This window comes from Pollicipes pollicipes, unplaced genomic scaffold (assembly GCF_011947565.3).
Source record: "Pollicipes pollicipes isolate AB1234 unplaced genomic scaffold, Ppol_2.1 Scaffold_4881;HRSCAF=5763_pilon_pilon_pilon, whole genome shotgun sequence".
NCBI classification, from domain to species: domain Eukaryota; kingdom Metazoa; phylum Arthropoda; class Thecostraca; order Pollicipedomorpha; family Pollicipedidae; genus Pollicipes; species Pollicipes pollicipes.
Genome location: NW_023596576.1, coordinates 45,436,566 through 45,457,362, shown reverse-complemented (window position 1 = coordinate 45,457,362; position 20,797 = coordinate 45,436,566). Strand labels below are relative to the sequence as shown.

The 20,797-nt window shown below is 52.2% G+C and overlaps 3 protein-coding genes across 3 annotated transcripts in view; 2 read left to right on the top strand and 1 right to left on the bottom strand.

The window, feature by feature from the left end:
- Positions 1-7,049: 7,049 nt before the first annotated feature.
- On the top strand, positions 7,050-13,623 carry LOC119101273 (pre-mRNA-processing factor 17). Its single transcript, XM_037224571.1, has 9 exons — positions 7,050-7,300; positions 8,745-8,961; positions 9,461-9,699; positions 10,206-10,517; positions 10,924-11,032; positions 11,567-11,721; positions 12,124-12,257; positions 12,583-12,804; positions 13,311-13,623. Exons 1-9 carry the CDS (start codon positions 7,124-7,126, stop codon positions 13,486-13,488), a joined length of 1,743 nt encoding a protein of 580 aa, XP_037080466.1. The 5' UTR covers positions 7,050-7,123; the 3' UTR covers positions 13,489-13,623.
- Positions 13,624-13,651: 28 nt separating this feature from the next.
- LOC119101274 (guanine nucleotide-binding protein subunit beta-like protein 1) lies at positions 13,652-15,318 on the bottom strand. The gene is made up of 3 exons (XM_037224572.1): positions 15,168-15,318; positions 14,615-14,788; positions 13,652-14,325 (listed from the first exon to the last, which is right to left on the bottom strand). The coding sequence occupies exon 3, from the start codon at positions 14,200-14,202 to the stop codon at positions 13,702-13,704; it is 501 nt and encodes a 166-aa protein (XP_037080467.1). The 5' UTR covers positions 14,203-14,325; positions 14,615-14,788; positions 15,168-15,318; the 3' UTR covers positions 13,652-13,701.
- A 503-nt stretch (positions 15,319-15,821) lies between these two features.
- Positions 15,822-20,797, top strand: part of LOC119100464 (E3 ubiquitin-protein ligase UBR4-like) — a 32,548-nt gene continuing 27,572 nt past the window's right edge. The window contains 6 exon segments of the mRNA XM_037223556.1: positions 15,822-16,070; positions 17,632-17,729; positions 18,332-18,565; positions 19,071-19,228; positions 19,445-19,626; positions 20,174-20,441. Of these exon segments, the coding sequence (XP_037079451.1) occupies positions 15,952-16,070; positions 17,632-17,729; positions 18,332-18,565; positions 19,071-19,228; positions 19,445-19,626; positions 20,174-20,441 (1,059 nt within the window). The 5' untranslated portion in view covers positions 15,822-15,951.

Below are 20,797 nucleotides of genomic sequence, written 5' to 3'. Positions count from 1 at the left end.
AAGAAATAGATTAACACGGACAGGCAATTTAGAATTTGCTATAGATATTCGCTTTGCTGAAGGCATGTAGGCTAAATGTCAACCCTATCTCCCCATTCTTCCGGTTACTCTATGAGGAATGGGGCTATTACTAATGTATTATCTATCTATCTATCTATCTATCTATCTATCTATCTATCTATCTATCTATCTTCTATCTATCTATCTATCTATCTATATATATATATATATATATATATATATATATATATATAATATATGTACAATATTGCTCACAAATGCACTAAATAACTTACAAAGATCCGATCCGAACAAAATTCAGTTTTCGCAGATAATTTCGGGAAAGTTTGCATTACATTGAAACACCGTAGAACTTGATTTGGCACGTGAGCGTGGTCTCTATACCGCACATCCACTATAAACACGCACATACATATACATAGTTCACTTCCAATGCCGTTTACGCTCCACACACACACTGTTCACACTTCAGCGCAACAGCGCAAAGCGCCTCATGAGAGCTCAGAGGCAGCCGCAGTTGTCTACGTGACCGTCGGTATGTGACAGCGTCTTCACCCATAAGCACACTCACCTGACGAAGCTAAGGCTAACACGCCCATCGCATCCACATTTGGACCGAGCCGTCCGCGGCGCGCCGTCATGTAGGTTGTGGCACCGACGTGGTGGGTGTCTTCAGCACACGCCTCATGTCACATGGGCGCACCTGCCCGCTGACACCATATACCACTGGCGATGGTGTCACCCATGAAGTACCTGAAGCGTTTGACCGTCACACGGTCACTTACCGAGGTAGGTTGCGTGATGGTCATTATAACACCAGCTAATTATGCGCATTGTAACTTGTTGAAATGCGATTCGCAAGCACATGCTCGTGCAATGTGTACAAATGGAAGGACAACGCATTCTCCGGGGTCTGGAACCAGAGGATGAACTTGCTATCCAGCGACACGGGTGCGGATCCCCGAACAGACGACTTGTTTGACCCGAATAACATGGAAAAGGTCACCTGGCAACGGGACCACGGGGGTCAATCTCGGCCCCGGGCGGCTGAACCACAGCTCTGCGAGGCACGTAGCGTTCAAGTCCTCCGCAGTCCTGTTGGGCGAAACGACGAAGAGAAGTACCGTTGTCTTGGGATGCGCAGTTTAGATGGTGGGTTCAAGACACGCCAACACGCTACTGGCAGGTACACAACCCAATGCGGCCATGCATGCCTTTAGAAGCAAATAAAGAAGTTCGACACCTTTCAAGATCGTACACAGCTCGCGCTCGATTCACTGCACGAACGTTCATGAAAAAGTCATGCCCCTGTTGAATGCGCACGGACCTTGACATCACCCGGACTATCAGCAGAGTAAGGGCATGGCCACTGACTGAGGTCCGGTGACGACGCTGAAGCCTGTTGACCACACCCTGATGGTGGGTTGCGCCCTACAATGATGATCAGACATCAGATTCCAAGCAAACCCTTCAATCTCGAGGCTGAGCAGTACAGGGGTTTTCGAATACAGGTGAACGCTCATTTGCTTTTAAAAGAGACATGTAGAGCTATAATCATGGACAATGCGCGAGTGCTTGAGCCCTTGCGGTTGACAAAAGCACACAGGCTGCAGAAGGCACCTCACGATGGCCGTCCCTCGTTGCGGTTGTTGACACCTTTCATCAACTTATCCAGGCAGTTTATTTTAGTTGACGGTCTGCGTAGTGTTGCGACAGAATTATAGACGATGGTGATCACCGGTCGCATTTGTGGTCCGTGTGAACATTCCCATGAATTGTGCAGTTTGCTAAGATTTCGTACGAGGGATGTTCGTTCGATGTGCTGTTCGTCAATAATAAAATCTGAAAACGACAACTGATAACGCTGAAGACGTCGTTACAAACCTGCCATCATGGTATGCAAAGACTATCGCAGATCCGGCCATTTATTCAAGCTGGGCATAATAACAAGCTGTCCAGAGCAATCTCTCAGTAAACGAGTGGCATATGCAAAGGAGGGGCCCCGCCCTCACCGCCGACTCGTAATGGGGCGTGGTGTGCGTGCTTCCCACCACATCCGTGATGCCCGCTGAGTACCGGATGCGCAGACGGCGGGTCACACGACGCCCCCCGCCCCTCCGCCCCGCCTGGACCCCCACCGACCGCCGGGCCGCCGCCGGCCAAGGCGAGTGCACGCCCTTGGCGAACGCGGTGCCGACAGCTATAAAACGCCAACTAGTGCAGCGGTTGGCAGTCGTCTGGCAGCAGTGGGGCGGGTTCAGCTTGGTGAAGTTTAGCAACAACATGGCTCTTAAGGTGAGAAGCTTTTGCCATGGACAACATTCTGACTAGTTGTTATTGGGCGACATGTAGTGGCCATTGATAACGGGGGTCGTGCCCGTAAGGCGATATCAGATATACAGGAGACGGCGTCTCCTAGAACGTTTGGAGCTTTTTTTGCGTGAAGGGGACAATGGCGTTATGATGCGGGGCTGTTCGCTCAAATGAGTAGCATGCGACACTGAGTGAAATATTTTGTCTTTAGGAGTTCACGTGAAGTAGATTGAGTGGCCGATGCTCAAGCAAAAGATACAGGCCAGAAAAAGATAGCCAACTCATCTCGCCTTATGGCTTACTTAGGATGATCAAGTCCTGAATGAATGTAAAGCGAAATATATTGACTTCCTTTTGGTCACTTCTCTCTCAAATGATCCTAGAGATATTCTTGAAGTGAATTTTAACTATGCTTGAAGGGCGATATCGTAACTACAATTCTTTGTTTATCCAAGAGACATATTTGCTTAAAGGAGCAGTTCCGTCTAGAGGACAATCGTGACATCTATGTCTGCTTGTAATATCAAAAGATTCTTTTGCAGAACAAAAAAGTTTTCATCTTTGATCTATTATATAAAACCATGCGTAATGTAACATAGTCTGTATCGTAACAAGGATGAATATTTTAATGGATCAGAACTAGCCACACGGCTTTGCAGTTGTTTTGCGTCCATTTAAACAGCAAAGATCGGCGATAAACTTCCGACCCAGTTACTTGCATAGCTACTGGGGCGTTACTGAAAAAGTCCACCATATCATATACATAATGGCAGGATCCAGCGGGCTACACCGCGCTCTCGACACCCCGGGCTCCTCGCCGTCAGCATCGCCTCTTCACCAGCTGTGTGTCCGGCCCGCAGATGGCGTCTGTCCTGGCCGTGCTGGCCGTGGCCGCCGGCCGGCCGGACCACGGCTACGGCGACTCGGTCGTAGTCGGCCGAAGCCCCGGTGTCGCGGCACCGTGGAGGTCGTCGACTACGTCAACCCGCACCCAAGTACGGACTTTCGACTACGGCGGTAAGCGACCCGTACACCGGCGACCGCAAGTCGCACGTGGAGAGCCGCGACGGCGACCGGGTGCGGTGGCCAGTACCGGCTGGTCGACGCCGACGGCACCGAGGCGCGTCGTCACCTACACCGCCGACGACTACAACGGCTTCCAGGCGGTCGTCGAGAAGCGACCACTGGCGTACGGCGGCGCGGCGGTCGGCCGCTTCCGCCGCCGCCGGCGTCTACAACTCGGTGCCCACGGCCGTCTCGTACCAGCAGGTGGCCAAGTCGGAGGGCCCAGACGTGCCCGTGGTGCGCGAAACCATCCGCACGGCGCCCGTTTGGTCGCCAAGGTGGCCCCCGTCGTCGCCCAAGGTGGCCCCGTTGTCGCCAAGGTGGCCCCGTACGCGCCCGCCCTGTGCCTGTCGCCACGCGTACGCCGCCCCCGTCCCCGCCGCGGCGGCGACGTACGCCGCCGCCCCGCCCCTCCCCCCGGTCACGTGCGGTACGCCGGCGCCCGCCGTCGGCGTCGCCCCTGCTGCCACCTATGGACGCACTCCCGCCTCCACCTACCGCTCTGGGTACTCTGGGTACCACCGCCCGCGCGTCGCCGTACATTTACAACTACAGCTACTGATGACGGGGCGGGGAACAGCGGTAACGAATGTGCTGGCTTGTTTTTCACGGCAAGCGATATGACCATCCAGTATTTTCCAACATCGTAATGCTCCTCTGCCACACTCCAAGTGTCGGCCCACGACTCTTTTGATATGAATAAATTGTTGTCAGAATATGCCTTTTGTCGCCATGTGAGCGCAGTTCTCTGCGCGTGGGGTCAGAAGCAAAACGGCGTGAGAACGAAGGGACAGCCAGGCGTGGCGTCAGCACTTATTTTTGGTTTGCCAGGGCCGGAACGGGATCCCCCATGAACGATCTTGGTCAGTCCCGTACTCCACCGTCTTTTCAGTTAAACCTTTGCGAGCAATATGGCCCTAGGTGCGTATTGTTTCGTTTATCCCCTACCTGTTACTGCCGTTACGGTTTTGATATTACGACAGCTGATGGTGCGTAAGTGCTGGTAGGTACCTTGCACTATACGCAACGAGCATGCATTTTGTGGGTCGGAAAACATCCGGCTACACTGGCGCATCCAGACCTCGGGTTTGGGGTCAAGTCAGTTGGGCAAAGTACATCACCAACCCCAACTTTAGATTGTCCTCAGGTTTATACCCCGTGTACAAAATGGCTTGGTAATGGCTGTGGTTTCACTTTGGCTTCGATTTCTCCCCTATCGGGTTTGACACAGTGGCTCTTTCGAGGCGTACTGTGGCTTGGTGATAGGAGTATCGCGTGGTCCATACGACGCACTGGTTCACACTTTACCAATCATGCTCTCGGTAACACCCCTTGCCTGCTGGGCCAATCACAAACGTTGTTTTTCTACACTCGCACCAGTAGAGTTACTCACGGTGGTTGCTGCGGCGACGGTGGTCTCAAGTGCGGGGAAGGCGCGCGTTGCCATTGCAAATCGTTGACATCATAACTTGGGCTAGAAAATAATCAAATTTGACATTCTTATTGTGTCTTAATGGTGCTGCAGTGACACTACCCAGTGCTGTGTCTGTCTGCCTATCTGTGCCTAGTCCTTATGTTTCACGAGGTTATGTTTTTGAAATATGCCCCAACAGTGGGACGCTCCCTTTAAACCGACAGAAGAGGTGCCGTCGGTCGAGAAAATATTTCGGTGTCAGTTCATAACCTTCCCATAGTGCAATCAACGGCATACAGTCGCATCCTCCCTGTGTGATCACAAATAGTTCCAAAGCGCTGCTACATGTTCGCAACCCACGCTCCATGCCTGTCGGTCGTGTTCAGTAATTCGCTGCCAGGTGAGCACGCTAATAAAAGTGGCATGCCGTTGGTTTACCGTTTGTGCCGTCTTCGACGTCGGTTATTGCTCTGTTATTGCCTGTCAATAACAGAGCAATGCCGTGCCGTCTGCCTGTTATTGTTCTGTTATTGCCTGTCAGCCACCTCCGCAGTCCGAAAACAAACATGCCGGGCTGGAATTGGGGCGGGCGGTGAATCCATCCGCCGCGGGCCACATGCTCGTATTTTCTTTTCAATGCTCAGGTACATTTCCTTTTGCTACGTTTGGCGCGGGTGCTCAGCCCGGACATGCGCGCCAGGACAGCCACTATTAGGTCACCCTGGAAGTACGCCGACCACGCTGGAGGGGACATTCACTCGTACAAACATTCATTCGGATTCGAGGCCCCGACTGGCCTGGAGCGCTCAGTGCCCACGTCTTTGCAGCATGCAAGCTCGACGGAGGAGTTGCGACCCGTTGGCGGCTCACTGCGACCCCCGGCCATTTCCCCACTGTTAGTCTTGCGTTAAGTTAAACACCATTTAAGCAAAAAAAAAAAGAACACTCTGCACTCTCCAGGGTTCTTAAGATTATGTATTCTCACATCAGTTCTGACTCGCTACATATATTGCGCTTCCTTCGTGTTTGCATGGTGCCTATCGCCCTGAAAAGCCTATCTAATATATGAATGTGTTTCTGCTATGTTATGCTCGGTTTTTTAAATCAACACATCTACCTGGCACAGTGTGTCGGGCTACCGGCAATTTTTCGCGAAATGAAGAGAATGCTGCCATTATGACAGGCGCATTGCGTCACAGATGCTTCACGCAATGACTCATTGCGGGTGGCAACGGAGGAAGACCTTTGCGGCAAGTAGCAGTCGTAAAAGCCGTGGGATGAAGGTCCCACTTTTTAGGCAGGAGTTAGAGAGTGGATTGCTATCTTTCCGTGACACAGAAGAGATTTGACGCATGCTGCGCATCCCTGGCAACTGCTAGTGAGAGTTGTATTAGCCCACGAAGGGATGACATTTGATATTGAATTGAATAACTGTTAATGTATAAACCATGGAATAATGAGAGGCAAGTGATTCAAAAACATGTGTTAGATCTTATCTGAGCCACCCTGTTCTTTTTCCTGCCGCATATCGTAGCCAGTTAGTCCTGGTCTCAAACCAGGCGCCATCTTTTGAAAAATATCGTCAAAAATTTGCTGGCTGGCTTGACATATGCATAAATTAGAAGAGCAAAAACATTAGATGCACACATGATACTGTTCGGCAAAGAGTATCCACGTTGCTTAGAGTGATGCGTTTGGGTACGTACTGCCTAGTACACCAATAGTTTAGATAACTGTGCTGCATTTATTTGGCACAGTATTTCCTCTCCTGATAGGGATCAGGGTCAGAGGTGTCAGTGAGATCAGAGGAGCAATGTCAAGGAGGAGGGGATCAGGCCCCTACGAAAATCTGTAAAGAAACAACCTGAGTTGGAATGAATGGATAACAAATTCGAAGATGTTTTTGGTGAACGATGTTCTTTTCTGCTCGGTCCATCTCTCTGTTTCATTCAGTCCACCCAATTCGTTCTTTTTTATACCATAGAATGTGTCATTCATAATGGTTTGGCGAAAAGAGTATTCTCATTTTTGAAAAAAATTCACCCAACCTTGCTTCGTTTAGTTTGATCTGATTATATACTGGACAGCTACCTGAAACATATCCTTGGCTTGTCAGAGACGTTTCAAAATTTGCTAGTGCGCTATCAATTCATGTAATTTACATATACGACGCATTGAGCGCCATTTCCATTGCACGGCGCGGACGTATCACCGCGTACATGCCGTAGTGGTCGTGAAACTGCGCGTTGCCGTGCGGTGGGGGTGGATTAGTTGTTATAGATACCATTACAAGAGTTGATAGCATCGGAAATGTCATCTATTTTAGCTCTACGTGGATATGGGTCGGATAGCGATGAATCTGGTGCAGATGAAATTGAGGACGAAGAAGCTTTGACAGCCCATTTGAGACCGATTCAGTCTACGGAGAGTTCGCTTGGATTAAAAACATCGATGCAAGTATGCCTGGCGCCGACAGTCGCGCCCAAGGTAAATAACAAGTCGTGTGGAATGCTCTGTGGTTGGATCGGTTGGTGAGATACGGATAATCTTGGGTGCAGGGTTGAAGCTTGTCAAAATATAAATGTCAGAAATAGCACTGCTCCCAGTAAACTTAAGACATAGCTGGAATCATATGGTTCCATATGTAGAGACAATGAAGACTGCAAAAGGTGCATTGTGTGAATGGTGTTAAATGGAATAAGAAACGTTTCGCCACAATGTTGAACACACATTGTAAATCTGGAAACTTGAAATGTGGTACATGGTCCCCCCCCAATTTCATTGCATTGAAAGTTAATATTTTAAGGAGTTTTATGCTGTAAATGTAATTTTGGCCAAAAGTACTGCAATGTTTTGCACCATAAAACAGGGTGAAAATTTAGTGTAATTTGTGTGCGGCCTTGGTTCAGCAAGCATAAATGTGAGGTTCAGTGAATGGATGTTGTGTAAGTATGATTTATTGGATGTGTATGCACTCAGTGCTGCAGATTAATTTTTTGTAGACTGTCAACCCCAGAGTACAGACTTGAATACATATGGTCTATTAAAAAGAGGTGGGATTTTATTGCCCTAATATGCTACAAAGTGTTCAGAGTATGTTAAACTTTGTAAGACATACTGTGCCATGCAATATGGACAAGTGGTATTTACAGGCATGTTGTAACTTAAGATTCTGCATGACATGCACAATGCTGAACACCAGTTATGATTTTATGCTTGTAAGCATCATTGGTGCAATGAGCCTCACTTCACCAAACCTCTGCATCAGTGTTATAACAGGTTAGGAGTCACGTACAGACAGCTGTAATCCTTGACACCTTTGATCGGAATGTAAGATACACGAGTGAAAAGTCATTAGGATACTTTACTACAACATTTGGGGCTAGGTGTAGAGTGCTGTGGGTGGGCTTGAGTGCCAAATTATGATGACTTGTTGGCTTTTGAATAGGGTGCAGAACAGGGTTACTAGAGTGTATGATGAAGCTGGAGATTTATTCATGAATGGGTGAAATGCTTTCAATGTTTTCTACTGTGTAGAACACTTATGGAGACTGCATCAGGGCATTTGCAGGTGTACAAGACATCTATCTTATAAACAGATTTCTTGGTAATTAAGTATCATGCATTGTTCTTTCTCCATATTTTTGTTGTGGAGCTTTACATTTAAGCAACAAGACGGACTTGTTTGGCTGACGTGCTTGCCTTGTTAATGAGATCTGCTTGTTTTTATAGTTCAATCACTCTTAAAAATGGAATGATGGGAAGATGTCTGTTAGTGCATGAATGTTCACCCAGCTTTTTTCTTGAAAACCTAACCTGGCTTTTGTAACATGACTAAAACATACCAACATATCAGCCATCCAGATAAAAACCATGCTTGTAGTGGATGCACCTGAACTTGACCACCCTTTTCAACCTGCCACCATTACAGACTGGCCTGGATGACCGGCGCCACCTGGACCCGACCACCAAGGAACTTGCATACAACCCGCGCTTTGACGAGCTGTTTGCGCCGGTGCTGGGCCCCGCCCACCCGGCGCAGACGCAGCAGCAGCGCGCCGAGCGCAACACTCTGGCCGGCTACGTCGAGCCGGCCCACTTCAGCGCCTTCCAGTTCGAGAACCAGCGTCGCACCTTCACCAGCTATGGTAAGCGCGTTTGCCGACTCGCCGGCTGGCGATGGCTCGGCCACCGTGGCCAGGACCTGATCTGGACGCTGGCTGGCCTTGCTTCTGCGCTGAGAGTTGGCTGGCCGTGTTTCTGCGCGGAGAGCCGCGGTGATCACTTATCAGTGGGAGCTGGTGTGCAATTCATTTAGGATGTATAAGTGGTAGGTTGTTTGTTCCTGGTGGTGCATGGGTAGACTTGCTGGGTATACTGTAGGTGATGTGATATAAAATGACGGATGTATGGCCTGTCACTTGGGCGTCCATTCGCTCTTCGTCGCATTCTACACACAGGAGATACCCATCTGTCCTGGAATATGGGCTGATGGAACTGCAGACCGTCGTGGGCAAGGAAGGACCCGCACTGCCGACCGCTGTAGTCGGGTGACGCTCAGCAGTCCTGCTTCCTCTGAACCGAAGCATAGCACCCAACAGGGACTGCAGTGGCTGTCGTGCCGACTGACCGCCGTTCATCGCGCAGGTTACGCGGTGGACCCGAGTACGGAGGCGACGACGGAGGAGGGTGCCGCGCGCATGGTGGGCGCCGCCACCGCCTCCACCAGTGCCGACAGCGCGCCGACCGTGTTCGAAAAGACGTCGGAGAAGAGACCGCTCGACAAGCGGAAGCGGCTGAAGAACGCGGACGCCAGCGACACGGACGGCTACCTCGGCCCCTGGGGCGGCTTCGTCGACGAGCAGAAAGTGATGAAGCCAACTGAGGTGAGCCGGCGTGACGCGGGATGCGGCATGGCGGAGGGGAACGATGTAGGAGTGCCCGGGTGGTAAGCGATAGGGTCAGTTGTGGGATGGGGAGCAATGTTGGGCGCTGAGGTGTTCGCTGGTAAGAAGTCATTTTACTGAGGCGTTTTGTGGGTGGCGAACTTATTGAGGTATATTCACAGCAATATTTTATGTTGTTTGTTAGCACGACCTCTGGCAGCTGAAGTTTGCAGGTGGACGACCTTTTCCCCGTCTTGTGGTAAGACACTTCGTTTGTCGTTCTGCCATGATTAGACAGCATGCGAAACGCTTGCACCGGCGCAATCTACGCTGTGTACCGTGCGTTCTTAGGGCTACCAATCGTCTTAGAACGTTGATGCGTCAGTGACATGCGCCCCCCCCCCCGCCCTGTGGCGGCGCAGCCATGAGGCGCCGGCGGCTCTCTCTGCCGTACTGCCACCACACCGTGTCGACGGAGCATGCTCATAACGTCCCGCGCGCCGCAGGAGGAGCAGGCCGAGCTGGACATCATCGTGGCCAAGCGACAGAAGCGCGGAAAGCAGACGGACGACAAGCCCATGGAGGAACGCACCATCCTGCACATCAAGGACGCGTACGACTACCAGGGCCGCTCGTACCTGCACGCGCCGCAGGACGTGGGCGTCAACCTGCGCTCCGAGGACCCGCCCGACAAGTGTTTCATCCCCAAGAAGCTGCTGCACACGTGGCAGGGCCACAGCAAGGGCGTGCACGCCACGCGCTTCTTCCCCAAGTCGGGCCACCTCATCCTCTCCTGTGGCATGGACTGCAAGATCAAGGTAGGTCACCGGGCTGGGCGGTCCCACGGCGCTCTCGAGGTCGTAGTGTGATCGCGTCAGCTAAGTATTTGATCTGGTCGGGTGTGGATGCGTTGTGTCATTTGCTGCTGACGGTTTTGTTCTGGAAGTTCGGTCGAGAGTGTGTACCGTTCTTGGCGGGCCCCTTATATATTACACTGCTGCGCTTGAGACTAACGTACCAAACCCGCCGTGAGTAGCGCAGTACCGGTAGTCTTTATGAACAGAGGACGGCTGCGCATTAAAAGGGCGGTTGGCTGACGGGAAATGCGCCGCTATGAACCCACTGCAGTCCCTTCTAAGATGGTCTCTGAGCGATCTTGCGCGCTCCTGCTCACGTGGTGTGGTGACCGCCCGCCCGTGTTGACCGTCGTCCTCGGGGCCGCAGCTGTGGGAGGTGTACAACCAGCGGCGGATGCTGCGCACCTACCTGGGCCACCGGCAGGCCGTCAGGGACGTCTGCTTCAGCAACGACGGCACCCAGTTCCTGTCGGCCGGTGAGTCCTCGCGACTGAGGGTGGCATCATCACGCGCAGATGTCGAAACCAGCTGTGTGATGTGGCAGGATGCGTGCACCATCATGCTGCATTCACCATCATGCTGTATTATCATTTTCGGTGGTCATGCAGGTGGACGCTGGCAACCACAGGGTGAAAGATGGGTCGTAGTGCAGCTGCATATATTGCCAAGGTGAAGGGCAATTGGTAAGCGCTGTGAAAATGTGCGTGCCGCTCGACCATTGCAGCGCGGCAGCGTGGCGTTCCACCTCCGAGAGCAAAGCAACTAAGGTGTTGGTGTGTTTCAACAGTGGAATATGTGTTTTGGGGTTTGAGGTAAACACGCGAAAGGGTACGGCTTGTGTTACCGGCGCCGGCTGTACGTGGGCTGTCAGGAACATCGACCCACAACTCACTGACACAAATTTGCCGGGATAAACGCCCGAGGCCGAAAGCCGGCGACCTCTCGCTGTGGTCAGCCGTGCGCTGTTCTCGTATAAGTGAACGCTCACCGCCCATCTTCGCCTCGGCCAGGGTACGACCGCTACATCAAGCTGTGGGACACGGAGCGGGGCGAGTGCGTGTCCCGCTTCACCAACAAGAAGGTGCCCTACTGCGTGAAGTTCCATCCGGACGAGGACAAGCAGCATCTGTTTGTGGCCGGTCTCTCCGACAAGAAGATTCTTTGCGTGAGTGTGGCGCAGGCGCGGTCTATTAGGGAGTTGTGTACCACATCAAATGACCTTCGTGCCGCCAGTGCTTGTAGCAGTGGACTTGGCTTCTGAAGGTTGGATACGTCTGGGAAAAGTGGTATCAACATAGATACTGGGATAGGGGGACAGGGCTTGGGAGTGTGTAAATGCCCAGTAGGTTTGTGCTGAGCCTCAAGAGTTGTTACATGGAGTTGTAACAGCTCTTGAGGCTCATATCTAATAACGAATATAGTTATTAGCTGTATGTAACAGGTAACGATAACTGATCCGGATAGCTGTGGATTAGTTATCCAGTTATATATTGTGTATTGGGCCCAGCTGTCACCGTCAAATAACACACGACAGCGCGGACGTGACACTGGTGCCCCTCTTCTCCAGTGGGACACGCGTTCTGGCGAGATAACGCAGGAGTACGACCGCCACTTGGGCGCCGTCAACACCATCACCTTCATCGACGAGAACCGGCGCTTCGTCTCCACCTCGGACGACAAGAGCCTCCGCATCTGGGAGTGGTGCGTACCGTCTGCCGCCGTGGCGCCGCTCCGGTCCGGCCGTCACTGCAGCATCACGCTGCAATGGCGGGTGCATCAAGAGCTTTGCTCAATGCTTGATGGCGTCTTGCTCCTGACGGATGTGGAGTTTTTGTTTGGCTCGTCATCGAGCGTGCGCAGCGATGAGAACTGTGCGTACGTGCCTCGACTTGCTCCTCGGCCTGTTCCCCCCACTAGCAGCAGTGCCTAACGCCTCGCCAACGGACGCCGACCGCGAACCCCTGACTCCGTGAAGCTGACCATGCCGCTGCCGATGCCGACGCTCACGGCTCCGCTCTACCGCCAGGGACATCCCGGTGGACATGAAGTACATCGCCGACCCGTCGATGCACAGCATGCCTGCCGTGGCGCTCTCGCCCAACGGCAAGTGGCTGGCCTGCCAGTCCATGGACAACAAGATCTGCATCTTCTCGGCCATCAACCGCTACAAGCTGCACCGCAAGAAGTCGTTCACGGGCCACATGGTGGCCGGGTATGCATGCGGTCTGGACTTCTCGCCAGAGATGAGGTGGGGCTTCGGTCGGTAGCACGTGATGCGGCCAGCTTTTTTACGTGTATTCGTATTTTCTCATGGCGATGGGGCCACTCCGTCACCGCCCCGCGAAGGCCGTACGTTTTGCCGTGCAATGTCGGGAAAACATAAATTCTGCATTGCGTTAATCTTCTAATATTTCAGGTGATAATTATGTACTTCGTAAATTATTTGTTACACATATTGTCAGTTGACTGAGCTTCATTTATGACTTGCTAAGCGAATAACGTCATCGGATGACCTTCCCATTAATGGTGTCCTCATTTGTCACCTGTCGTTGGCTTTGGCACTTAAATGTATCGCTGCAATCTAAGCGGCGGAAACTGAAAGACAACCGGCAATAAATCTCGAGTCGACATCATGGCATCGAGCCCACGCTTATCCTAGTGTGTTTTGGCATACGTGTCGACGCCGTTAGTTACTTGTTCCCCTCAGTTGAGCGCCGCTGTCTTCTCGTTCTGACCAGTCGGCCATTTCTTCAGCTATCTGGTGTCGGGCGACGCCGACGGCAAGTGCTACGTCTGGGATTGGAAGACGACGAAGCTGTACAGCAAGTGGAAGGCGCACGACGGCGTCTGCATCCAGGCCATGTGGCACCCGCACGAGACAAGCAAGGTGGTGACGGCCGGCTGGGACGGCGAGATCAAGCTCTGGGACTGAGCAGCTCGCTGGGGAGTGAGGATGCCACCCCGGCGAGGTGGCGTCGCGCGATGGCTCGCGGCTCGGGCGCCACGCGTGCGTCGATTATCGCGTGTATTATGCTACTGTCATTGTCATCGGATGATCGCAACCATGTCACGAATACAAAAATCGGTCGCAACGCGCACTTTGAACGGGTATCACAGCTTCCTGAACAACGCGTGGCACGAGGCGTCACGCGTCATCGTATATCTTCCACAGCGCCACGGTGCCGTCAGCGCCGCCGCTGGCCAGCAGCGAGTTGGCCTTCCACAGGCGCACCGGCGCCGGCGCGAACTCCACGCACTCGACCGTCTTGCCGTGGTGCTCGAGCGCGGCGAGCAGGCGCAGCTTGCGCCACGAGATCACGCGCAGCCGGTGATCCCAGCAGCCGAGCGCGGCGACGCGGCCGTCGCGGCGTACGCGCACGCTCGCCGCGCCCGGGTTCGTGAGCTCGAAGCTCGGTCCGGCTGCCAGTCCGTCGGCGGTCACGGTGAAGGTCGGCACGCGGCTGCCGGAGGTGCCGACCAGGCCGCGGCCGTCGGCAGCCACGTCCACGCACATGGGCGTGTCGCTGGTGAGCTGGAGCCGCGCCGCCGGCCCCGCGGCGCCCGGCTCCCAGAGCAGGAGCGCGCCGGACTCGTACACGGCCACCAGGCGGCTGCGGGTGTCGTCCGGCAGGGGGCACAGCTGCATCACAGTGCCGAGCTCGGGCGGCGCTGAGAGGCGGCCCCCATCCCGACCCGAGCGCGGGTCCAGTAGAGCGACGGCTGAGGGGGGCTCAGCGGGGCATGCCACAAGGTTGCCGACTTGCACTACCTGTCAGCAGGGGTGAAATAACAGGTGAAATAGGGTTGACAGTGACTTGTGATTTGGAAAACAGGTGTAAGCCTTAATTTGCTTGAACAATGGTTTAATCCATGGTAAACTATGAGTAATTACCAAGCCAGTTAACCACACCACTTGTATTGGCAGCCAGGCATGCCTCCAATCACTAATGCTCATCCTATTACTGATACATACTAATGATGTACACAAGTAGAAAATTGGTTATGGACCCTGGGCTCACAGGTCCTTTGATGGTGTAACTGCCCATGTCAATACAAACCTTGCAAAAGCCATAATGCAAGAAGGGGAAAGTTGAGACAGGCTTGGGCAGGTCCAAGTCCCAAATGCAGATGGAGTCATTTCTACCCTGTGTGAGCACCTGGCCTTCATCCAGCTGCAAGACTGCCTGACAGGGAGACCCATGAGCCTCCACAGAAAATTTCTGCTTGCAAGTCTGGAAACAAGAAAGTTCAGCATCATGGGCTGGACAAATTTCATGCATATTCATAGCATTCCTCATAGTGCTAGGCAATAATGCCACAAGGAATGATGCATTGCCAAAATTAGCAAAACTGAAAACTTTGGGAATCATAGTACTTTGGGCCATACAAATAATGCTGCACATTATCACATACCATAAGCTATAAACTCATAACCCCATAAGTTACAAACTGAAACAAAGAGAAAACAAACCCCTGAATTTGACTATAATGCATGACAAAATATCCAAACTGGGTAAGCATTTACATATTCAAAAAGTAAAAAACTGGGTACACATTCAAAAAGTCCTATAATAGCCAGCTATAATACAAACAGAGAGAACAATGGTTTACCTCAAGGTCCCAGATCGTTAGATTTCCATCTTGACTACCCTGGGCAAGAAATACCTTCCTTTGGAGTGTCAAAAACCTGAGGCAGGACACAGGCGAACCATCTTTTTTGAAGTAATGTAATGGTGCAGGTGGGAGCTGTTTCCCTTTATCACCGTTAGCCATCTGAGCGGGAAAATATTTTACGCGCACTGCATGAGCACGACTCCCGTGGACCCTCAACACATCACGTCCGCGCAGCGCCCGGGCCACGGTTCTTTTGCGTAAGCAACGTTTACACAATAGTGCATAAATGTATGCCGCTGCTGCTTTCTAATTGTCTCCATAGGTTACATTTGTAAACAAAAATTTTGCGAGATCATTCGTTTGTTCACGCGTCACATCTGGCAAGGGCAGCCAGTTCATGAAGCGTCACATGACGTCATTAAGAAATATATGCTATGTTTTGATATGTTATAATTGTTTTAGAAATAAAAATTATGTAAAAACTATATAAAAATATGGGATATTCTGAAAAATCAGTAAATCATTTAAAATACAATATATAAGCTCATGCCATTAGGAAAACGAAGCTTGATGTAAGCAGTCAGCTATTGGACCGTTCCTAACAATCAGCGCTTTGGCCGCAGCCACCCCAGAGACTGTGGTTTTTCAGGGGGTAGCGAAGGGAGGGCCGTGGCAGGGATAGCCCGGGCATAATTGGCATACCAATAGTCCTTACTTTCCCCATCCACTTCAGTCTTTTCGAAAACAAGCGCTCTAGGAGGAGCGCGTTGGAGTTGCCGGCATGGCTTCGTCGAGCGGTGGGGTGGAGTGGAACTCCATCGTGAAGCCCATTTTAGCGGCATCCTACGGATCATTTAACAAAAATGACCTGCCTGAGTTCATAAGATCTGTGATAAAGAGGTAAGGATACACAGAAATGAAATGTTATGTGTGTTATTGCGTACATGGCGCTATTTCTAGAACATTCCAATGGGATTGTATCCACCAAAAGTTATTTATTTCTCTGAGTATAAAGACAGAGTCAGTTTTTACATTTTTATAAGATCCTAGACACACAATGCTGGTGGTGCTAATTGGCTTTGTATTCAACAGTGATATCATGGTTCAACCTGCTGACATAACAAATAAAGCTTGGCTACATGATAAGTGCCTACAAATGTGCCCACTAGCCCAACTACCCACCATTCATTGGGTCTGTGGTAGGAGGTAGGTACGCCCAAACTTGGCCAGGTTACAAATTGTATCAAGAAGCTGAAGATTACATTACTGTTATCATTTTATGTCAAAGTGATGTATAAGTGAGTTCTTGTGATCAAGGTCTCTTACAAAAGATAAGATTGGAAATAAAGTGAAATTTAGGAATTTGATGTACATAAAATGATGCATTCAACATTTTCAGCCACATATTGATTCCCCTTATCATCTCTTACCTAAGAAGAATGCATATTATGGGCATGTAGGCATGAGGCACATAAAGCAGGACTAAGCCCTTCTTTACATTAGTGCAATCCAGTTATATTTGTCTATGCACTGGTGCTTAGTCTTGATATGCTTTACAGATGGCATTAAGTGGGAATCAAAAGTGTATTTAATGAATGATGGCTGGGCAGGAGTTGAAAAGCTTACAGCATACTGATACTGAAACATGCCAGGAAATCTAAACTAATATTAAACTCCAGGACACCCATATAGTCTTTAAATGAAAATTTGGTGTTCAGATTATTTTGTGTCATGTACAACTAGATTTAGGGTGCAAGTAGGTAACATTTTCACTATCTTGGGCCTTAACTTGGGTGAAACTTTGTATCTCTTGGAGAGGACCCTAGCTCTATCCACAATGTTGAGCTGCTCTCCCCCCCCTCCCCTGCCCCCCCCCCCCCCCCCAGGTATGCATGATCCCCAATACTAGAAACATTCTAGAGAAAGCTTAGCATTTCTTCTGGACCCCTTTTCTTTCTAAGTATAGGGTTTTGACCCACCCATGCAATTCACAAAGGTTTCACCCCCTGCTTGGTAATGCACCCTGATCACAACTTACCAGTTAACTGCCAAGGCCATTGCAATGTGTGATGTTTTAATTGCTCAGTGCTTCTCAGATTTATAGATAATTTGGTTAAAACATTGATGGTATTTTTATTAGTAACATGAACTTAAATTGCTTTAGCACCCTCAAAGGTAGAACAGTGTTATAGGCAGGTGGCTGCATAAAAACATCAGTAAGATAGTTTGATGGATGAATTAGCAATGCATTGGGAGGACCCTACATCACTTGCAAACTTACTTGACCTTAAACTCTGGGCTGATGTTTCATATCAGCATTGTTAATGCAGGATGCTACCAAAAGTTCACATTTCTGTCAGTCCCTAAGATCTAGTAAAATAGCTTGATTTAATTGTAAGTTCAATGTTTTAAAACCAATCCCATTGATATTGACTTGACATTTTCCTGCCTTTGGTTTCAGTGAAGATGACATCATCAACCACAGTGCTGAATATGACACATTCTATTCAACTTTTGCACTGCTGGCTGCAGACTACATCACCCAGAATGCAGCAGACTGTAAGTGGATTGGACATGAGACCTGATTACCTACATAAAGTTCATTTTTAGATCAGGTTGACACAAATGGTCATGAAACAGGCATGAAATCCAAAGTCAGCTGTGTGCGTGTGATGCATCATGTAATAGTCCTGCAGTGGTCAGCTGCCACCCAAGCCATGTAGATGGAGCAGCAGCCCCAGAGTTGGTAGGACCTGACATTTGTCCTTCCAAGTTGGCTAACATTTAATGTTAGTTTCTGTGGCCTTAAAAAACAGTTGACTCACATGACATTTACAGGCTACAAAACCAGAGTTAAGACTCATGCCCTTGACTGCCACCCAGAACCTAAACCTACCAAGCTGTGTGTTTGAGAAACCAGAAGTACAGGTTTTGATTCCCTGTGGTGCCCGTCCTTTCAGCTAGGGAGAGAGATAGACAGTGTCATATAGCCATAACAGCTGAGTGTATCATAAGGCCTCAATGGCAGCTTCCTTGCAAGTTGGATTCAGCTTCCTAGATCAAGCCATGACTGCCCACACCAGTCACATGCCCATGCAGCTACAGCCGGACCAGCCACTGCTCGCGCTACCTCCGCTGACCAGTCGCCGCACCTCCGGCAGTGCTGCCGAGTCAGATGGGCGGCGCGTGCGCAGCCGCGCGCATCCTGGGCGCGCACATGCTGCGCGGCCTGTCGGGCGGCAGCCGCCAGACGTCGCCACTGTCGCGCGGCCAGCTGATGGACGGCCTGCGCCTGCTGTGCCAGGGCGGCGGCCTCGAGCACTCGGACCACGTCACGCTGGTGGCCGCCATGAAGATGGCCAAGCTGCCGCCTCACATCCGCACCAGCGTGCCGGGTGAGGCGCGCGGCGCGCGCGGCGTCGCCGTCTCACGCGTGCGGCGTGCGCTCCGCTCGGGCTGGCGTGACCGAGGGTTGTTTTATTAGTTGCTCGTCGCGAGTTGCGACAGATGTTGTTGGCACCATGTATCGATTTTTTGACACCCCTTCTTTTGCTTACCAAATGTTGAAAAGTCCCTCATGCTCTTGCATTTGCTGGACATGGGATGCCGCGGGCTTGACGTCCACCAATATGGCCATCTTGCCCGTGCTTTTATCGATGCTGCATGCCAGGGTACCAAAAGTGTAGTGGTTACCTTTGCGCGTCTTCATTGACCATTGCGCGTCCGGGAAACCAGGGGTAGGGGTTCGATTCTCCGCGGTGCTCGCCCTTGCTGCCATGGTGAAAGGCAGGCGGCGCCATATAGTCTGAGCAGCTGGGTGCGTCATAGAGCCCTAACCACACACGGTGCTGCACACTGGAAGAACGATTGACACATTCCTACCGTCACGCCTCTGCACAGCGGAGAAGGAGAACTCAGCCAAGACGGAGCCGAAGCGGCCCCGCGTGGACCCGTCCACATCCCTGCTAGACCACCTGTCCTCGCCCATGTACAACCTGAGCAACGGCAGCGACCTCAGCGACGCGTCAGAGGCCAACAGCAGTGGGCAACAAGTCAAGGTCAGCAGAATGGGACCGGGAAAACCACGGGCTGATGACACGACCTGCATTCATTCGGAGCGTCAAATTTGTGCTGTATACTGCTGTACTGTGTATTCCCCATGCGCAACAGAATACTCTGTGGAATGGTCAGTCTATTGTGGGCGGCGTTTTGACACCTGTTGGTTGTGTCACCATGTTTGACCCCTTGTTAAGACTGCTTTCGTGGGCTGACAGAACCTGTTCTGCGAGCGCAACATCGCGGCGCTGCAGCTGCTGGGCGCCGGTGACGTGCTGGTGGAGATGTGCCTCGGCCTGCCGCACATCGCCCGCTACCTGGCCCGCTACACCGAGTCACTGGAGACGGGCTGCCTCCAGCTGCCGGCCACTCTCACCGAGGCGGTCAGCGTCCGCTCCAGGTGCGACGTCACGGACCGTGTGACAGATCGGGTCTCAGCTGCTGGTTCGAGGAGGCCTGCTGAAGGGAACGATGTCAGGGTGGTGACTGGGCGGTTATGGCGTGTGCCGTATTTGGTATTCTTGAAAGCGCTGTTGGGGCGGACTCTGTTCATGTTTGTGCCAAGTGGTCGGAAGGGTCGTGCGCAAGTCAGCACGGATATTACATATTGCATCGGCTACGTGCACCGCTCTTTTCCGTCCCACCTTTTCACTCCTCCCCCAGCCGTCACGCCTCAGGTCTAACGTGGCGGCGGCGCTTCGGTCACTGACTCGTAGCCCTCCATCCACGCACAATCTGCAGACCCTCAGCTTTTTCATGGCGACGGTGCGACAACCTCTCACCGCCCCTCCCCCCCCCCCCCCCGCAGCCTGCAGGCGCTCAGCTCTTCCATGGTGACGGTGCGACAGCCTCTCACCGCCCCCCCCCCCCCCGCCCCGCGGCCTGCAGGCGCTCAGCTCTTCCATGGTGACGGTGCGACAGCCTCTCACCGCCCCCCCCCCCCGCAGCCTGCAGGCCCTCAGCTCGGACGTGGTGATGGTGTGGCGGGCGCTGTCGCTGCCGGCGCTGGAGCCGCTGACGGCCGCCCGGCAGCAGCGGCTGGCGCAGCTCAGCGCCGCCTGCCTGCTGGCGGCGCTGACCGTGGCCGCCAGCGGCGCCGCCGTCGCCGCACCCGACGACGCCGAGACGCACGCCGTCGACGTGGTGGTGCGCGCGCTCGAGGTGTACGAGTGCGTGCAGAGCGTGATGCGCGCCTCCACGCGCTCGGGCGGACACGTGAGTGGTGCCGGCGCACGGCTAGGCTGGGAGCTGGAGGGGAGGGCAGGGGACGGGGCCCGCTGTGATCGCTGGTGGGAGGAGACGGCCTAGGCTGTTGTGCTCTGTGTTGTTAGCCTGCATTGGTGTTAGATGCTATTTGTGGCGTCTCACAACTTGAAGGGCGCATTGCGTATCAATGCAGCGTGCAGAAGTGCAGTTTTCGACAGTGCCTCACGCCGATGAAGCGGTCATTTTCTTGCACTGCTCTCGGACCCTGAGGGTGCAGTTTCTCTAACAAGCCTGAACTGGAAGCACATATCAGCGTATTGCGAGCGCCACCTCGCCCCACGTTCCATAACTGAACAAGCACTCCG

Coding starts and splice junctions, on each gene's coding strand:
- LOC119101274 (XM_037224572.1), bottom strand. CDS start 14,202: ATGCAGCTGTGCCCCCTGCCGGACGACACCCGCAGCCGCCTGGTGGCC.
- LOC119101273 (XM_037224571.1), top strand. CDS start 7,124: ATGTCATCTATTTTAGCTCTACGTGGATATGGGTCGGATAGCGATGAA. Junction 7,301..8,744: donor CGCCGACAGTCGCGCCCAAG/GTAAATAACAAG, acceptor CCACCATTACAG/ACTGGCCTGGATGACCGGCG. Junction 9,700..10,205: donor AAGTGATGAAGCCAACTGAG/GTGAGCCGGCGT, acceptor CGCGCGCCGCAG/GAGGAGCAGGCCGAGCTGGA.